This window comes from Engraulis encrasicolus, chromosome 19 (genome assembly GCF_034702125.1).
Source record: "Engraulis encrasicolus isolate BLACKSEA-1 chromosome 19, IST_EnEncr_1.0, whole genome shotgun sequence".
Classification (NCBI taxonomy): Eukaryota; Metazoa; Chordata; class Actinopteri; order Clupeiformes; family Engraulidae; genus Engraulis; species Engraulis encrasicolus.
In genome coordinates, this window is record NC_085875.1 from 10,905,959 (window position 1) to 10,924,664 (window position 18,706).

The 18,706-nt window shown below is 45.1% G+C and overlaps 1 protein-coding gene across 1 annotated transcript in view; it reads left to right on the top strand.

The window, feature by feature from the left end:
* Positions 1-512: 512 nt before the first annotated feature.
* fsip1 (fibrous sheath interacting protein 1) overlaps positions 513-18,706 on the top strand; it is an 85,584-nt gene continuing 67,390 nt past the window's right edge. Inside the window, exons 1-10 of the mRNA XM_063184069.1 lie at positions 513-590; positions 801-991; positions 1,156-1,243; positions 1,391-1,566; positions 1,651-1,665; positions 2,540-2,615; positions 2,745-2,843; positions 5,023-5,252; positions 5,696-5,812; positions 15,765-15,941. Coding sequence (XP_063040139.1) covers positions 821-991; positions 1,156-1,243; positions 1,391-1,566; positions 1,651-1,665; positions 2,540-2,615; positions 2,745-2,843; positions 5,023-5,252; positions 5,696-5,812; positions 15,765-15,941 — 1,149 coding nt within the window. The 5' untranslated portion in view covers positions 513-590; positions 801-820. The remainder of the gene's footprint in view (positions 591-800; positions 992-1,155; positions 1,244-1,390; positions 1,567-1,650; positions 1,666-2,539; positions 2,616-2,744; positions 2,844-5,022; positions 5,253-5,695; positions 5,813-15,764; positions 15,942-18,706) is intronic.

Here is an 18,706-nt window from a genome sequence, read left to right on the forward strand (position 1 = left end):
GTGGAGAAAAGGCTGCATCTGCTACAGCAAAGGCTGCATGTAACACAAGAGAAGAGGAGGTGCGGAGGCAAATCTGACCAGTGCAGGGCGCTGAGCAGCGACAATTGCTGCATTGAGTCCTCTGGCGATGAGAAGAAGCAGGATGAAAAGAAGCAGGAGGAGGAAGAGCAGTTTTAGAAGCAGTGTCTATTAAACAGTATTTTGTCATGACACAAAAAATGTTTAAGTTTTTTTTGTATTTTGTTATTTTTTTTGTTTACATTTGTTTAGGCCCATTGTATAGGCCTATCATTCCTACACTTTTCAAATTTCAATTCACTTTCACATGGGGTAAAGATAATGGGCTCAGGTGTCTAAACAGAAAGGAAAAACGCATTTAGACCTTTCTTCGGGCATCATCTTTCTTTCACATAAGTCACACACCAAATCAGTAGGCAACAGGTCACAGACAGGCACTGCAGAGTTCACACTGCTGGACAGCGCCTGCATGGTTACCACATCCGGGACATTCACAGCGTACTTGGTTACAGAGTTGGAGTGTAAACATTGGGTGGAAGTAGGCAGAAGAAATGCGAATTATAATCGATCAGGTAACTTTGAGCTACACTTAATGGTTGATAATGTATGAAATGTTGTTACAAACAAAATAACTCCGACTGTCAGTGAAATAGCCCGTTCTTTCGGACCCTAAATGAAAACTGACATGATAGCCTAAGCTCCCTAAACCTCTGGGTCATGTTTCATCTCATCTTAAATAGACGATTTGTAGTTGTTCGATTATAAACCTGGTTATATTGCAGGAACAATTCGACTTTTATTGATGGAAATAACTTGGGGCGGCTTGGAAGACATTTCTCGTCCAGCCTCGAGTGAACGCACTCGTTCTGGAAGTCGTGTGTCGACATCCACGTTAGCCGAGGGTGGCAGAATCAGCCGTTCAAGTCCAACATCCCTGGAAGTTCTCAGTTCTGACATTGAGGACAAGGACAAGGTAGCAAGCCACTAACCGCCTAAAGTCCCATCAAGACCTTTTTTTTTTTAAATCGAGGTGGTGCGAATGCTGTGACCTAAGTTATGGCTTGCTTCACATGTTTCAGCCTGTAGCCTAGGCTATTTGAAAACATGTCCAAATATTAAAATGAATTGTCTGTTTAGGTCCACACTATGGTCCTGCAAGCTAAACGTTTTCCAGAGAACAGTTTCGATGAAGATTGCTCGAATGAACAAGTCCCTTCAGATAAAGGTAGGCCTATTGCAAATGAAGGTTGAACATATAGGCTACTAGGCCTACTAGTAAAAAATCTCTCTCTCTCTCTCTCTCTCTCTCTCTCTCTCTCTCTCTCTCTCTCTCTCTCTCTCTCTATCTAACATTTTCTGGACTTGTTTGCAGAGACATCCCAGACAGATGGCGAAGAGGAAGAGTGTGAAGATTTGGAGCTGCAGAAAGCCTTCAAAAAGATGGAGAGACTGGATAAAATCCTCTCACAGAGGATCTCCAATGAAAAAGAGGTGAAAAAGAGAGGACGAGAGCTCTCCCAACAACTTTGGAGGGAACTGGAGGTATGGCATTAAAGTACACACAGATAAAACGCTCTGATTGTTGGACATATTTTGTGTCCTTTTGGATTTTCTACAATGGTGTGGTGCTAGACCAACTGTTACCAGGTACGTTTTTCCCTGCCGTTTGGCTGGTTTGTCTAGTTAATAGACCAGGGGTGGGGAACCTATGTCTCGAGGGGCGTTAGCAGCCCTTGAGGCCGTTAAACCCGGCCCCCAATGTAATTCTAATGACATGCAGCTTCACATGAAATATGACATAAGCTTATTTTGTAATGGAGTCTTAGAAAATACATTTGCAATACAATTAAGTTATATTCAGGGGACCCAGAGAAGATGGGATCTCTTTTAAAGGTGGCTGCCTTCAATATAGGCCTAAAGTGCAGGGGGGTTTGTGTTCATAGTGCGGCCCTTGGAGGACTTTTACAGCCCTCGGATGAATTTGAAGTGGCCCCTCGAAATGGAAAAGATTCCCCAGCCCTCTTATTGACTATGCAGATGTGTCACTTTTATTTGATTGGTGTCTCTAATTGTATTTAGATGTTAAAGGTGCACTGTGTAGGATGGTGGCCAGAGTACGTATTGCAACTATTCTGCTCATTGAAACTGTGCTGTCTATTGCCAATTTTAATCTTCTCATGGATATTTACTAAATAATAATGACCAAAGTACAGAAAGATTTGCTGTTAAAGATTTTTATATCTGAACATTCAAAATGGCGGACATGGAGAAGATCCTCTTTTCACATATGAAAAATGCACATTTCCAAGTCATAATGAATACTTAAAATTTGATGGTGGTGGTAAGTATTTGTTAAACCGGTAACATTTGTTAATGGCAGCATGAATTCTGAAACTAAAGTACAGAAATATTACACAGTTTACCTTTAAGTACGGCAATAGTAGCCTGTGGAGTGCATAGAGAAAGTAGGAACTTGCCAACAGCATATTTATTTACCATTATCTTTTTAACTATTTTGAAGGAATCTACAGTAAGAAGTGGTAGCAGGGAAGCGATTGAAAACACAAAGTTGTTTTTTGCCCTAACATCCTCTACCTGTGAGTACAGTCCTGGTTATATCTTACATCTTATTTGTGATTTTATAGTTATCTTAATTAAAACAATATCACATAATAACAATAAGAAACAAGTTAAGTTTTCTTCTTTTTTCCCTTTTGTTTCCCCAGGCCAAGAGTCCAGTAAGGTGCCAGATGTTGTCCCTGTGTTCGGGACACAGATACCTGAAAAGGAGTATGAGAAACACTCTAATGAAGAACACGTGGAAGGTAAGACGCCACACACATTTACTCACTCACCTACCGCTGTGGAGATTATACACGTATGCATACTATAGCTAGCTATGTGTAGATGCCTATACTGTATGTATGGATGGAGATATTCGTCATGCGGGTATGATGTGCAGAATGCACCCTTAATTTTCAGCCACTAGATGGCAGTGTCTGAGCATGGAACAGAAAAAAAGGACCCTTGAGTTCAAAAACGTCATTGCATGGAACAAAGTTATCACAGCATATGTGGCAGTTCAGTTGTTTGGGCATATCATTCAACTGGAAGACATGTATACAACTGAGTAAAGTTCCTATACATTTTCATTGACATTACAAATTCTTTAGAATAACACAACATTAATTATTTTGATGCTACACATTGTGATGATGGTGTGAGTGTTCTAGTTGGCAAGATGGTTCTGAAGGGATGATTACAGGAAGGTTATCCTGTCATCCAATAAAATTAGAGCTATGTCTGTTTCATTTGCTAATTAAAAACCATGTCGCAATCATGCAAGCACCGTTAAAAAGCTGTTGTGATCAAAGGAGCTATAAACTGGACTGTAATAGCTTAGTTGAATCTCGGGAGCATCTGCAGTTGTGGGTTTGACTCAAAAGGGCCAGAGGCACATTCATGTCTGTCTGAAACTTCCAAAGTTTTGTACCATTTTTTGCACTACTCCCATCACAAAGCAGCACACATGGTCTGTTATCAGATCACACAGAGCAGTGCATTTACCAAAGCATAAGAGGGTGAATTGATGACCTTGGCTAGATTACTTGGTTCATCCAACCTCTCTCATAGAGTGGGGGCCATGTGTTATAGGCCACTGGGGTGTTTGGAAGAGTAGGAGTCGATACAGGCTAAGAGGAACGGCTAGGAAATGCTGCCTGTAATTTCGTCAGCAGAATGGCACTTGATTGGAGCTGATATCGTTTGATGCCAACACAATGAGGCCAAAGCTTTGATTTCCGAGCTATGCAAACGCTATGCGGGGAAGAAGCAGCGCTATTGTGCCGCTGTGGGAGCAGCTTCAGCGCATGGTATGTAAGGAATCAGTGAGCCAATGCGGCTTTCGGAAGTGCGGGGTGGAAGCACTTGCTGATTACATCAACAAACAGTCATGCAGAATGCCAAAAATCTGCGAGGCTGTAATTGCCTGCAAATTCGGGGCGCTTTGATTTCCAAGGACGCAATTGTTTCCATTAAAACTCATTATTTGTAACCTTGTCAAGACTAATGCGCTCTATTCGTTTTCGCTGCGTCGCCTAATTCCTGGTCAAATGCTTTTCATGCATGCTTACCAGAAATAGCGGAGCAATTGTCAGTGACCTTCGGACTTCGGAAATGATGTGTGATTGAGAGAAGTAGGACATTATCCTATGGACCATTCAATACATGCTGTTAAGACACTGACTCTTCTTAGCAGATGCGGATGGAATATGGGCTTGGCTTGGCTGTCTATAATCAACTTAACCATTCAATTATTTTTTTAATGAAAGCAATAACCTTGCCCTTTGGCCAAACATTTCCCTTTTGTGACATTCTTTGTTTTGTTTTGACTTTTTTTTGGGGCACGCATTGAAAAAGTGAAAGCCCATTGGGAAACTCCAACTCCCATTGTCATTATGACACAGCAGTCCACAGCACACAAGTGAACACTGCACACAACAAAATTGCATTTATGCCTCACCCGTGCAAGGGGGCATCCCTCAGTGGCGCCCCTGGAGAGCAGTGCGGCAGGACGGTACCATGCTCTCGGTCCCTCAGTCATGGAGGAGGATGGGGGAGAGCACTGGTTGATTACTCCCCCCACCAACCTGGCGGGTCGGGAGTCGAACTGGCAACCTTTGGGCTACAAGTCTGACGCCCTAACCGCTTACCCATGACTGCCCTGGAGCTCCAGTTTGGAAAAGCTGCTGAAGTTAATGAGCGTTGCATGCGTGACCTTGTCGGCTTGATGTCCACCTATCTCTACCTCTATCCAGTCCACTTCAGATAGAGTACCTCGGATCTACTGTCTCGCACTCAAGATTTGCTCTTCTGGACACCGGATGAGCACCTGAAGTTTTACGTTATTATTGTCACCCCACAGAAGCAACTCTTCCTCCCTCTCCCTTCACATGGTTGATAGGGGTATTAATAATACACGTATCGATTGTTTCTGTCTTTCAGGCAGTAAGAGGAGTGACTCAGCTAGAACAGCCAAGGTGGAAGGGGAAGGTGTCAAAATGGATGACCAGGGGAGCGTAACCCAAGAGAAAGGGGACAAAGGTAATGAGGAGGAGGAAGGTGACAAAGTGGAGGAGGAGGACAGGGACAAACCAAGCAAAGTCAGCAGCAGACAGATGGGGAGTGCCGCAGGCAAGCAGCAGACACAAGACTTTGTGAAGAAAAATATTGAAGTGAGTTAGAAATCATATTACGTCAGTCTTATTCGATCATTCATGTGGATTTTAATTCTTGTGCACCATCACATTTTCATGTTTTTGTCTTTGTGGTTTCCTTTGAGATCAGAGGAAGGTCATGGCCAGGAGGGCTATGTGTGTATGTTGGAAAATATATTTGTGTGTGTGTTTGTGTGTGTGTGTGTGTGTGTGTGTGTGTGTGTGTGTGTGTGTGTGTCTCTGTCTGTCTGTCTGTCTGTCTGTCTGTCTGTCTGTGGCTGTGTGGCTGTGTGTTTGTGTGTACATGTGTTAATGTGTATTTTTGTGTATGAGTAGGTTTTCATGTTCAGTATGAATGTGTATATATGGAATAAATGACTTTAATACTATATACTTTGATGTAAAATAAAAGGCCAACCTGCTCAAGGGATGTTTCTCTGGCCCTTGTGGTGCTGTGGCAGCTGGCGAGCTCAGGGCTCCATGTGCCCATGACTGTGGATGAGAAACAGAGGCTGTCCCAGCTGCTTCAGGACATTGATGAGGAGACTGCGGACCAATACAGCCCTGCAGACTGTCAGGTGAGTACCATACAGGCCAACCAACCAGGTTGACATGTAGACAATAAGTGCATTTGATTACTCATCAACGCATGCATGCACATTTAGACAGCAATGCACTCTGGATGAAAATGCTGCATGACGGTTAGATTTCCTGTCAAACTTCAACATTTCTGTGATGTTGCGTTGACGAGGTGACATGTCACATGGTGTCAAACTATCGCGGGATGAATGCGACTGCAGTCAGATCTTGCAACCTCTGCAGTTGCTTATCCCCTTCAACGCTCGTCTGCAGACCGCCTCCGACTTCACGCGCCGAACTGGTTGGTCAACAACTCACTCACGTGTGTATATGAGTCTTGTCTCACACCTCTACACAAGTTTGCGCAGGTCCCCACTTCAGCTCCTCCTCACTGCCTGTCCCCCCACTCCTCACAGGTGGTGTGTTAGTAGAGCAAACTGGTGCAAGCTCATCGTCTCGTTCATATTTGTGGCCGACTTTAAATGCGCTGTATTTAATAACACCCACATCGTGACAACAAGTTCTCGCTCACGTGCTTCGTCAATGTTGGTCGACAGCAACAAAGTCGTATGGGGCTAATTCCTCAAACAGCCAACCAGCCAGCTAACCAATCAGCCTAAGACAGTCAGTCATCCAATCAGCAATCCAATTGCCCTGCCAACTAGCCAGCGATCCTGCCTGGTGAGTATGCCAAGAACCTGGCTAAGGAGTAATCAAGGTTTAGTTAACTTGAGAGGTAGTGGTAAGTCATCTAATACAAGTGCCTGGGGTCCTTATTTTTGTATCTAAATGACATCTGTGGGCTATCTGTTAGCAGATTCACCACGTCCTGCAGGTTAACCTAGCCAGGTTTATCACTTAAACAAGTTCTAGACCAGTGTTTCTCAACCTTTTTTTAGGCGAGGCACCCTTTCAATTCATGAAAAATCTCAAGGCACCCCAAACCAACAAGCCGTAACTTGGTATCGCATCCGATACCACACAAGCTTAGAAAAGTAACACATTTGGAGACGTTCAAAGTTGCAGCTTTATCTCAGACAGGCTATGGGTGCATTCCAATATGCAACCTCCACTTGGGCTTGTGGTCTCATGTTTTGCTGATGCCCCGCCTCCGTGGAGAAAACAATTAAGTTTCCCCACTATCAGCCTAACCAAAACAAGTTTTGGGGGACTATTCTTCATTTACCATCCTGTTTGAAAATGAGAAAATGTCTTTACAAACATTTGTAAGGAGGATGGAGCCCATCTTTATTCACAGTTGTCAGTATCTCACTTAACTGTGCAGTATTACTGCAATACTTGAGCAGAAGAAGCCCAGCCCCAGCTCAGGAAAGTCAGGAAAAGGCAGTGGTGTAGTGGGGATTTTTAAAGTGGGTGTATGCGATTTTTAACGTCATCAAATAATAAGGCAACTTATCATGTCAAACCCCCCAACTGTCTACCGTCATTGCTTCTCCGTTTTCATCTGTTTGGTCAATCACCTGCAATACTGCTATGTGATCATTCCTTTTTGTATTCAAACATGGGCAGAACATTTTTTTTTTTAAATCTCACTTCAGGAGAAGTGGGTGGACTGCGTACCCCCGTGTACTGCGCCCACTACACCCCTGGGAAAAGGGGGCTGAGCTCTGGAGGGCTCTGCCCCAAACCACGCTCTAGTAGGGGTGTAAACCCATTAGTAGGGGTGCAAATAGGCGCGATCCAGATACCGCAACAGTTACATGCGCATGCAGACAGCAATGCATTCTGCTTTCAAATGTTGCATGATGGTTAGATTTCCTGTCCAATTTACCAAATTTTAGTCATGTTGCGCCAACCAAGTGACATGTCACAAACTATCGCGAGATGAATGCGACTGCAGTCGGACCTTGCAACCCCTGCTGTTGCTTATCCCTTGTTGATGCTCGTCTGCAGACCGCCTCCGACTGGTCACACGCCCATGAACTGGTTGGCCAACAACTCACTCACATGTGTATATGCATCTTGTCTCATGCCTTGTCATGCGCCTACTCCAGTTTGCACTGCTTCCCAATTCAGCTCCTCCTCTCCACCTGTCCCCCCACACCTCACAGGTGGTGTGTTAGTAGATCAAACTGGTGCGGGCTCATCGTCTCGTGCATATTTGTGGTGGACTTTAAATGTGCTGTGCTTAACACCACCCACATCCTGACAACAAGTTCTCACTCAACGTCGATCGAGCACATCAAAGTCGTATGAGCCTAATAGTAATCGATTTTTACTGAGGCATCAATCCTACGGCCGACGATCGAATCGTATTGTATCTTATCGTGGGTCCAAAAATAATCGAATCGCTGCCTTAAAAAATTGATATCGTATCATATCGTCATGGAGGCTGTGATTTTCACCCCTGCAAACCAGCTACTGCAGGCAGAGCTTACTCCCTGTGGACACAAAGGGCTGGAGGTAGCTGAGGGAGTGGGCATACACATAAAGTCATGTATTGTATGTCTATGGAAGTGGGGTAAGGACTGTGTGCTCCCCCACCCGTCATCTCAAACTATTAGGCAGGACCAGAGAGGATGTTAAGAATCATCGCTTAACCTCTGGGACAAGAATTAGAGTTGGGATTGATTAATAAGTGAAGTGGAGAGTGTCTGACAAGGTTTCGGAGGGCTTAGTTTGAGGATCAGCAAGACAAATTATCAGTACAGCTCCCTATGGACATACCGCCTTCTTTCATTTGACTGATTGCTTTGGGCTTATCTGAAATATTGAAACAACATGTCCGGTTTTGATTGCTGACACGCAACGTCCAAGGGGAGATTTTATATTATATTGAAGAGCATGAAAAATCATCCTCCTCTCAACTAATATTTCCTTTTTATGTTCAAGGCAGACAGACTTTGGCAAAATAATGTCCTGAGCGTCAGCGCAAAAGACTTTATTGCTCAAGAGTTGAGCACATCCACCCTGTCTGAGGGGGTGGTTTTTACATGCTCAGCCTGAACCCAGCACCTCTGACACACCTAACGCATTGGAGCATTGAGGGGGCTGTGCTGGCAAAGTTTACTGACATGCATCCCAGTTTTTACAGACGTCCATTGCATCATTGTGTGCGTGGGTGTGTGGTAATTTTCTGACATGCATCCCTCCCAATTTTTATTGACATGCATTGGAGAAATTTGAATGTGTGTGCACGTGCGTGTTCACATAAATGTGTGTGTGTGTGTGTGTGTGTGTGTGTGTGTGTGTGTGTGTGTGTGTGTGTGTGTGTGTGTGTGTGCACATGTGTGTGTGTGTGTGTGTGTGTGTGTGTGTGTGTGTGTGTGTGTGTGTGTGTGCGTGTGTGCGTGGAGCATGGTATGTGGTGTTGGTATTTATTACAAACATTTATTCTGTCACTTTCCTTAGCTCTCTCTCTCTCTCTCTCTCTCTCTCTCTCTCTCTCTCTGTCTGCGTGTCAGAGATGTGCGGAGCAAGTTTAAGCACCCGACAAGTCAAGATTGAGCATTACTCACATGGGGAAAGAGCGAGCCATCAGCTCAGTTGATTTGCACTCATCCTTCACAGTAGCACCCAGACATGCTGTAGCCCCACGGTCACGATGGCCTTTGAACAACACTTAATCTGTCAGTGCTTTGTGGCGCCACGCCATCGCTAACCTCTCATGTCCAATCTGTCTCCCGCACTTCAAAGCTTCTCATGACAGTGGGAGCAAAAAAAGTGACTTTTTTTAGCGTCATATCGTGAAGTATTTAGTTTGAAACCCTGCGCTTGACAGGAAGGCATTTTCTCTTTTTCTTTTTGTCAAACCAGCGTGAGTGCCAAACTCCATCAGTTGAGTCTAATTGATGTGGTGAGGCATTCTGTTTTAATCACATTTGGCCAACGGAATTGTGTATACGAGTGACAAAGTGTGTGTGTGTGTGTGTCTGTGTTTGTGTCTGTGTCTGTGTCTGTGTCTGTGTCTGTATCTGTGCACATGCATTTGTGTGAGTGGCTCATTGAATTGTGTGCACACACATGACTTGAGTGCTTGCAGGCCTGTTATTTCCGATTGCCAATGTGGCTTTCCGGACACTTCTGCTGCACACCCGTAACCGCAGGGCCGGACTGGTAATCTGGCATACAGAGCATGTCCCTGGTGGGCCGACAGTCCCTATGCCCCCATACTACTGTGTAGGGATGTTAACCGGTAACTGTTTAGCCGATAGTTGACCGGATCAACTTTAACCGGTTAAAATTTTCTGCCACCGGTTAACCGGTTGTTATAATAATAATAATAATTATAATAATAATTTCCTCCCAAAAAGCCCCCAAAAATATGACTTAGTACATAAATATGATTTAGTACAATAATTCAACATTTTCCATCTGGCAACATGCCAGGTCGTGTCTGCGCAGCAAAAAAAAAGGCTTATGTGAAAAATATATATTTTTTAAATCAATGCTGTCTGTGCATATCAGGCACGCGAACGTTGTATAATTTAAGATTACCGGTTAACTGGTTAACCACCGGTTAATGAGTCTCAGTAGCCGGTTAAGAGTTTTTTTCAATTTTCGCCATCCCTACTACTGTGTTGTTTTTTCTTTATTGTTTGTTTTTTGTTTGTCTTTTTTCCCCCTTTTTTTTCCCTGACTGACCCACAGTTTACCGTAGAGGGGGTTGGTTTATTGGTTCATCTTCCATACAGTGTAGACAGTGGACCGAGTCAAACAGGATATAATATGAAAACAGCTTGTGTGTGAGGGGCCTTTACTGTAGTTTAAAGGGACACCGTGCAGGAAATGGTCAAAAAGGGTACTGCAACTATGCTGCTCATTGAAACTGGGCTGCCTATTGCCAAATTTGATCTTTACATGAAAGTTTTCTGAGTAATAAACAAATATTTTCTAGCATGGTCCAAGTAGAGTAATTTTTGCAGCTAAAAATGGCTATTTTTGAAAATTCAAAATGGCGGACCATGGAGAAGATCCCCCTTTTCATGTATGAAAAGTGCAATTTTCCCAGTCATAATGAATACTTAGAATTTGATGGTGGTGGCAAGTATTCATGAAAAAGGTAACATTAGAGAATGGGCAGCATGAATTCTGGAAATAAACAACTAAAAATCTCACACAGTGTCCCTTTAAGCCAAATGCCCAGGTGTTTTTTGGTCCAGGCCAGCCCTGCTTAACCGCCTGCTCACTGCTCACTGCTCATGTCCCCCAGCGGCCTGCCAGCTCTTAGCCTCTCTCCAGCTGTTTGCTCTAAACACTAATCAGGCCAGGGAAGCAGGAGAAGAATGGGAATGGGAGTGAGAGTGAGCTGATGGGGAATATTGGTTTGGAAAAGGGCCCTAGCATAGTCACCGTGTTGGCATATTAACAAGTGGCCACCATGTCCCCATAAGGAAAAGATGAATATTGAGATTCATATGGAAGTGAAGTGAAAGCCCAACTGGGAAACTCCAACTCCCATTGTCATAGTGACACAGCACTCCGCAGCACACAAGTGAACACTGCACACTGCACACATCGAAATTGCATTTATGCCCAAGGGAGCAGTGTGGCGGGATGGTACCATGCTCAGGGTACCTCAGTCATTGAGGAGGATGGGGGAGAGCACTGGTTAATTACTCCCTCCATCAACCTGGCGGGTCAGGAGTCGAACTGGCAGCTTCGGGCTACAAGTCTGACGCTCTAACCACTTACCCATGACTGCCCATATATGGATTTTACTTTCTATTCTTATATGACACATACTATAAAAGTGGTCCATTCCCAATTTCCCCTCATATACGTAGAAGTAGTGTTGTTTTACTTAGCCGTCACTCCTCCACAGTATGTTACTTACTGGGCTTGACTATAATAGCAGTGACCTTTGTGATGTGATCGATTGTGCCTTCATGTGATGATGGAACACGTGAAAGTGTTTAGTCTTCAGATGTTTTGTTTCTGCCAAAACACTTTTCCATTTGGTCTGTCATGGCAAGGATTACCCAAAGACCCAATGACGTGATTGTTATTCGTGAATATCGTGATGAGGACGAGTGTGATTTATTTTTTTGCCGTGTGTCTTGCTGTTTAGAGAGGACATTGCCTACCTGTTAGTGTTTGTCTAAAACCAGGTGGGATGGCTTGTCTTCCAGATGAGGCCTTTCCATTCGCTATTTCCCCCATTCTCCTCTTTTTGTTACGTAATCGCAGTTAAAGGAAGACATCTTTCGTGATGTACTACGACGTAGTAATGTTGTTTATTAGGTAGTTTGGCCAACTTACTGTAAGGTATTGTGCTGTTTTTGTTACTGTAAATGAGTCTGTGTTTGTTTGTTTGTAGTTCCAACTTTGGTTCTTCTGGACCCTGGATAGCTCAGGTTTGTCACCTCCATCTATCTAGTTTAGTCTTTCTCAAGGGGGGCTCTACAGCCCCCCAGGGGCATTAGGGAGCCCTAGGGGGGGTATTAAAAAAGATACAGCTGAGAGGGGCCGGTGCTTAGTTGCCATTAGGGTGCATTAGTCTATTTTACCATTTAATACTAAGGGGGGCGATGGGAGGCTTATGACGGGTCAGGAGTCGCACCGGCCACCTTTAGGCTACAAGTCTGAGGCCCTAACTGCTTACCCATGACTACCCATGATGGGAGGAACTAGTTTGACCTCAACTGTGTGCGTGCACACGCTTCAAACAGGGTTAAGGAGGCCAAGGAAGACCATTAGGAGATCTATCAGATAGATCACGTTTATGGCCTATTTCTTGTATTTTTTTAGATGTATACAAGTATTACGTGTCACTTTAGCATAAACAGCAATGACTCACTAATTGTTATGTGATATGGGAATTTAGACATCGGTTGAGAGCACTGCTTTCATCTATCAGTTTCACAGGCTGTCAGTTTCAAAGACGGGGCCAATATAGTCATTCTGGAAGAAAAAAAAACCCTTTAAGCAGTTAGCCAGGCAATCATGGTCACACTCGGTATATTCTTAGTTGTTTTGTTATGTGCCAAATTGCTTTCAGATTTTCAGAGCGACTTGAACTGTGCTATTTGAAGTGTTTTAATTGGACTGCGATGCCTATTGAATCTAACCCCAGTACACTTCAGAGGGAGAGAGAGGGCAGCGGCCCTTCCCATTGGCCTCTCTCCACATGTCTGTTAGTTTTAACAAAGCATGTCGTTGCGATATAGCAATATCAGAGACTTTTTTAAATAGGAGAAGACAGAGCACCTTAGTCCAAAGCCAATTGTAGAGAAATGCATTGGGAACACTTCCCGATGCGAAGATGGCAACGTCAGCACATAAGCAGCTTGCTCTGCTGCCAAGGGACAATCATCCCTCGACCTGTATTCTACAAACGGCTTGCCAGTCATGTTTCAACATCATGCTTGGCTGTAGCTTTCATGCCATGTACTGTAGCTGTCCATTTTTAAAATAACTTGTTAGGGGTTTTTATCTTTATTCTTTATACATTCTAAATTTCATTTTTAACCCAATTTCCAGTGCAAGATGCTAACATTCAGACTACTTTGATTCACCAATGATTTTGATGTCTTATTGACCAGTGGCAGATGCCCTAAGGCCAGAACTGTACCTAGTCTGGAAAAAGCCTCCCAGCTCGGTTTGCTCACTGTTTAGCCAATCAGCAAACAGTTGAGAGTGATGACACAGACCTCACCTGCGAAGTCTGTTACTGATTAGTTAAGGTAACTATAGTCACACTTTTGTTTTGTTATTTGTTTGTTTTTGTGATGCTATATCGTAACATACTAATAAAGCACAATATGGGTTTTACTTTGAATTCGAAACTCCAATGAATTTAAATGGCAGCGTAAGATCCGACCATCTCCCACCCTCCACAGAGACGGATTCATCTTGGCTTTTGCCAGACTGTTTGACGGAGTCAACAGTCGCTCTCGCCCAGGCTAGTCATATAGTCCCAGGTCGTATTTTCCAAGAGGGTATAATCGCACCTTCTTTAACTGTGTTTGATGTGTTTGGTTTCGTCATCCCATCCCTCCACTCTGTGCTTCGTATCAGCTCCGCTCCCAGATGCCTCATCTGGTTTCACACAGTATACTCTGCTCTGCAGCGAGCTCCTGTTTTTCCCCTGTTTGTCAGAAGCCCTTTCCACGGGGCCTCAGCAGCACAGTGTGTGTGTGTGTGTGTGTGTGTGTGTGTGTGTGTGTGTGTGTGTGTGTGTGTGTGTGTGTGTGTGTGTGTGTGTGTGTGTGTGTGTGTGTGTGTGTGTGTGTGTGTGTGTGTGTGTGTGTGTGTGTGTGTGTGTGTGTGTGTGTGTGTGTGTGTGAGAGAGAGCTATGGGGGAGTGGTTGTTGTGAGGAGTCCGGTGTAGGGCTGTTCGGGGCTTTCGGGGTTGGGTGGGGGTCTGCCACGTCTTCTGAGGTCCTTTTGACTTTTGAGGGAGTGTGAACAGTGTGTGTGTGTGTATGTGTGTGTGTGTGTGTGTGTGTGTGTGTGTGTGTGTGTGTGTGTGTGAGAGAGAGAGAGAGAGCGAGAGAGGAGCAGAGGGGACTCACGAGGGACATCCTCGTGGTGGTGGTGGGCCATGGGACAAGAAATGACCTCACCCAGAAGTGGCGGGGTGACCTCACCAGAACTCCCCCTCTCCCCTTGTCCTCCCCCTCCCCTCTCTAGCATGGCCGCCCCTCAGCTCTCAGCCCTCAGCTCTCTCCTCTCAGGCCCAGGCCCAGGCCCATGCTGCACGAGGCTTGGCGGGAGCCTCGCTCCTCGGTGAAACAGAGGCAGAGATTAGTCAGCTCTCAGATATTTGGCGTCAGCCAGGGTGTCTTGGCTCGGACAACACAGTAGGAGTGTGGAGAGGAAAGTAGGGGTGGGGGTGGGGGGGTGGGGGTGGGGGCTGGGGGTGGGTGTTGAGTGGAGTGGAGAGTGGAGGAAAGTGGAGTTGAGAAGAAGTGGAGCAATCAGAATCGCTGTTCTCTCTCCAAGAAACACCTCAGGGGGAAAAATACACCCATACCAGGTGTGTGGCGTCACAGTATGGCTTTCAGATCGGTCTCTGACAAAGAGCATGTCGCTATTGATGCTCTAGAGATGAAAGTTTATTGTCGTTGTCATTACCAACAAGCAAAGCCTTTATCTGATGTGATTTTATTTATTTGTTAATTTTTTTAACAGGGATGCACAAATCATGTTGAAAACTGGAAAGATTCACTCACATTTAGTGTGCTGGTATTTACAAGAAAATCTAACTTCTGGAACAATCAGCTTCTTTCGTTTGGCTTATCTGAAATGTTACAATGTTTTAGCCGTTTTTAATTAGCCCCAATTTGCTGATTGCAGAATCGGTTTGATATTAACTCGTAGGCCACAGGAACCTCCACTAAGTTCCTCTGTGTATGAAGTTTCCCCTCACCGTCTCGAGGTCAGATGGCAATTAGGCTTATGTTGGAGGCATCATGCCGTGTTTTCAGTAAAAACGGTAATTTAAATGATGTGGAATGATTAGTAATGGACTGTTAACAGTTTTTTTTGTCTTTTCTTGTAAAGTAAATTCTGCTTGGTAGTTAAACCTTGGTTTGGCTGTAATACCACACACAGGCGCGCACAGATACACACACACACACACACACACACACACACACACACACACACACACACACACACACACACACACACACACACACACACACACACACACACTTACTCTCTCTCACACACACACAGAGACTCTCTCTCTCTCTCTCTCTCTCTCTCTCTCTCTCTCTCTCTCTCTCTCTCTCTCTCTCTCTCTCTCTCTCTCTCTCTCTCTCTCTAACACACACACACACACACACACACACACACACACACACACACACACACACACACACACACACACACACACACACACACACACACACAGACTTACTATCTCTCTCTCTCTCTCTCTCTCTCTCTCTCTCTCTCTCTCACACACACACACAAACACACACTGTGAGCACGTATTATCACCTTCCTGGTCCAACATCTGATGTGACCTGGTTTCTACAGGAAGTGGCCTCCTCGGCCTCGGCGTGTGTGCTGTCCATTCGGCTGGGTGAGGGCTACACGCCTCAGCCCTCGGAGCTGGACCAGCTGGTGCAGATCGACGCCAGGCTGCAGACGCTGCTTCCTCCCGAGGACTTCCTGTCTGTGCGAAGCCCCTACCCCGACCACGGCTTGCCCCAGGTAACTGTACCATACGCACGGCCCAGCACATACCGTACCGTAAAGTAGGCCTATAGGTCTGTCTTTTTTATATGCTTTCCTTTGGACTAAGTCTGTATTCAGACAGGACAGTGCGAGAATGTGACAGGAAATGAGTGGGAGACAGAGACAGGGAAATGATCGGGAAATGACCTTGGGCCGGAATCGAACCTGGGCCCCCATAGCGTAACAGTGTGGTGCCTTAGCCGTCTGAGGGAAAGCCGCAAACTTTCCGTGTTGAAATTGCAAGTTCTCGTGTATGCAGCTGAACCGTATGGATCCGTTGTGCTTCTGTGTTTCGTGCCAGTGTGATGCGAATTGGAGCAAGGGTCAGGGCATTCTTTGTGCATGACCTTTTCCAAACACCTCACACACCTCTGCTACACACTGTACTACCTTTTCTCTCCTCCTCCATCCCTTTACCCATCCCTCCATCCCTGAGTCTAACTGCCCTGCGCCCGTAGGGATCACAGAGGGGTCCCATTACGCACACAGCAGCAGCAGCCGCCAGGGCCGCCAACAGCTGGCCGGGGCCAGGACAGTCATCCGAAAGCACCCCCCCCCCACCACCCACCCACTTAATACGTGCAATATAATAAGAATCCAATTCTGGGCCCTCTCGCTTTTGTGGGCCCAGAGCAACTGACCACTTTATCCCCCATCTCTCCCCCTGTCGGCTTCCTTGGCAGCAGCAGCAGCATACAGTACTGGGCTCCCATTACACTCCCAGCAGCAGCACACAGCAGCAGCATAGAGGCTGAGTGAAGGTGCTACTGAGAGGCAGCCATTAAGGTCCATTACAGTAGCTCGCACAGCACAGCGGGGCTCCACCTCATCATGGGCCCCCCTATTAAAGCATCGTAACCTTCCACTAGAGAGAGAGAGTGTCCCACAGGAAGACGAGCGGCACAGTCTGCTTGCTTTTACAGTCTGCAATTTCACTGCGTGCATGCAGGTCATCTTATACTTACAGTAGCTTTCTTTCTCCCGAGGATATCTCTCCGCATGCACGTGACGACTAAAATGCCCTCCTTGTGTTGCTTTACCTTGCGAGTAAGTGGATGAATAAATAAATAAACAAATGCATAAAATGTACGTACAGTTGACCCGAGATGGAGGGTGGATTTCAGGCGCGTCACTGTTTCCATCCTGTGTCTTGCCGGGCCAGACGTCGTGTCGGAGGGTTTAGCACGATTTCACTGCGGCCTCCTTGCTGATCTTTTACAGACCATGACATCATCTCTGTTTTGGCAGTGTGAGAAAATGTGTGAATTAGTGTGGTGGGGGAGTAGGGGAGGGCATGTGTGTCTGTGCTTCAAAAAGTCCCATGTGAAGTGTTAACTGTCTCGCAAAGTTTTACTTCTGACAGGGTGTTGGTTAAAAGAACTGACGCGAGATACGTAACTCCACCCAAGTTTGATATATTTACTTTTTTGGTTAGTTTTACTCCACTCAAAAAAACCCATTGTGTTTCACTTCAACATAAGCAGGGTAATGAGTTTTTTGAGAGCCAGTGTCATTATGTGTTAGGCCTGTAATGGTGCAACTGCTATTTAAAGCAGCACTACAATAACTAGCTTTCTTTTCTTTTCTTGTACAACAATAATGTTTCTAAAGCTGCTCATCAACTTCTATTAGGGTGAAAATGCACCTCTAAGTATAAGCTTTGTTTTCCTCGTTACGCATTGTGCTGTAGCAGCTACTACTGCCACTGCTATTTAAATGCATTTCATTTGTCATCATTGACAGGCAGCATTATGGGCCTGATATATTTCCTCATGGTACTGTGTCTCCTTGAATCAATCATTCTCTTGAATTATGAGGACTGGGTGTGTGTGAGTTTGACATGTTCCCATGGCAAGTGACTTAGTTTGCTGGCTGTTTATCACTGAGGCCAATGCGTCGACATTGGAGTCAAAGAGCTGAGAAAAGTGTCTGTCACACAGCAGTCGTCTTTGATCAGGGCCGTTCTGTCTGTCACTGTGTTGAGCAAGTGAAAATTCACTCACTGTGTCTTTGAGCACGGCACTCTTGGTCTTGGGCAAACCAGGCGTGCATGTAGTCATTGAAACCATATGAGATTCTCAGTCATTTTTTGAACGTTTTGTTTTTTGGGAGTAATAACCAACAAAAAAATGTTTGTTTATGCTAATCCTTGTTTTCTTTCTGTCATTTTTTATACGTGTGTTAGGAATAAAATATGCAACCTTCGGGTAAATAATGACCTGCTGTGGAACTTGAAGCCAAATGAAGGCTGCTCAAGCTCAGCTCCACTTGAAAACGTGGAGCCAAATCAACCTGGGCTGTCCTGCTGTGAGCTCTGTTTCATCGCTGTTAGGGCCCTCATCCAACGCAGGTCAAAAATAATAAACAGCAATCATCATTTGGACGTCGGGACCATAAATGCCAGCATGTGTTGCACAATGCTACCAGTTGTTTTCCTGACAAAATCCGGTAATCGCGGCGTAAGTCACAAGATCATCCAAGGTCCATCCGAGTTGAAACTCCTAACACAGGTCCATTTGCTGGCCAAATGGAGAACCTTTTGACCTGGTGATTGGATGAGATGGAGCCATGGGAGAGAGAAAGTTTCAACAAACAATAAAACATGACAGAGAAGTTCCTGTAAACCATGAGAACCACAATGAACACACACAGAGTATTTCACACACACACACACACACACACACACACACACACACACACACACACACACACACACACACACACACACACACACACACACA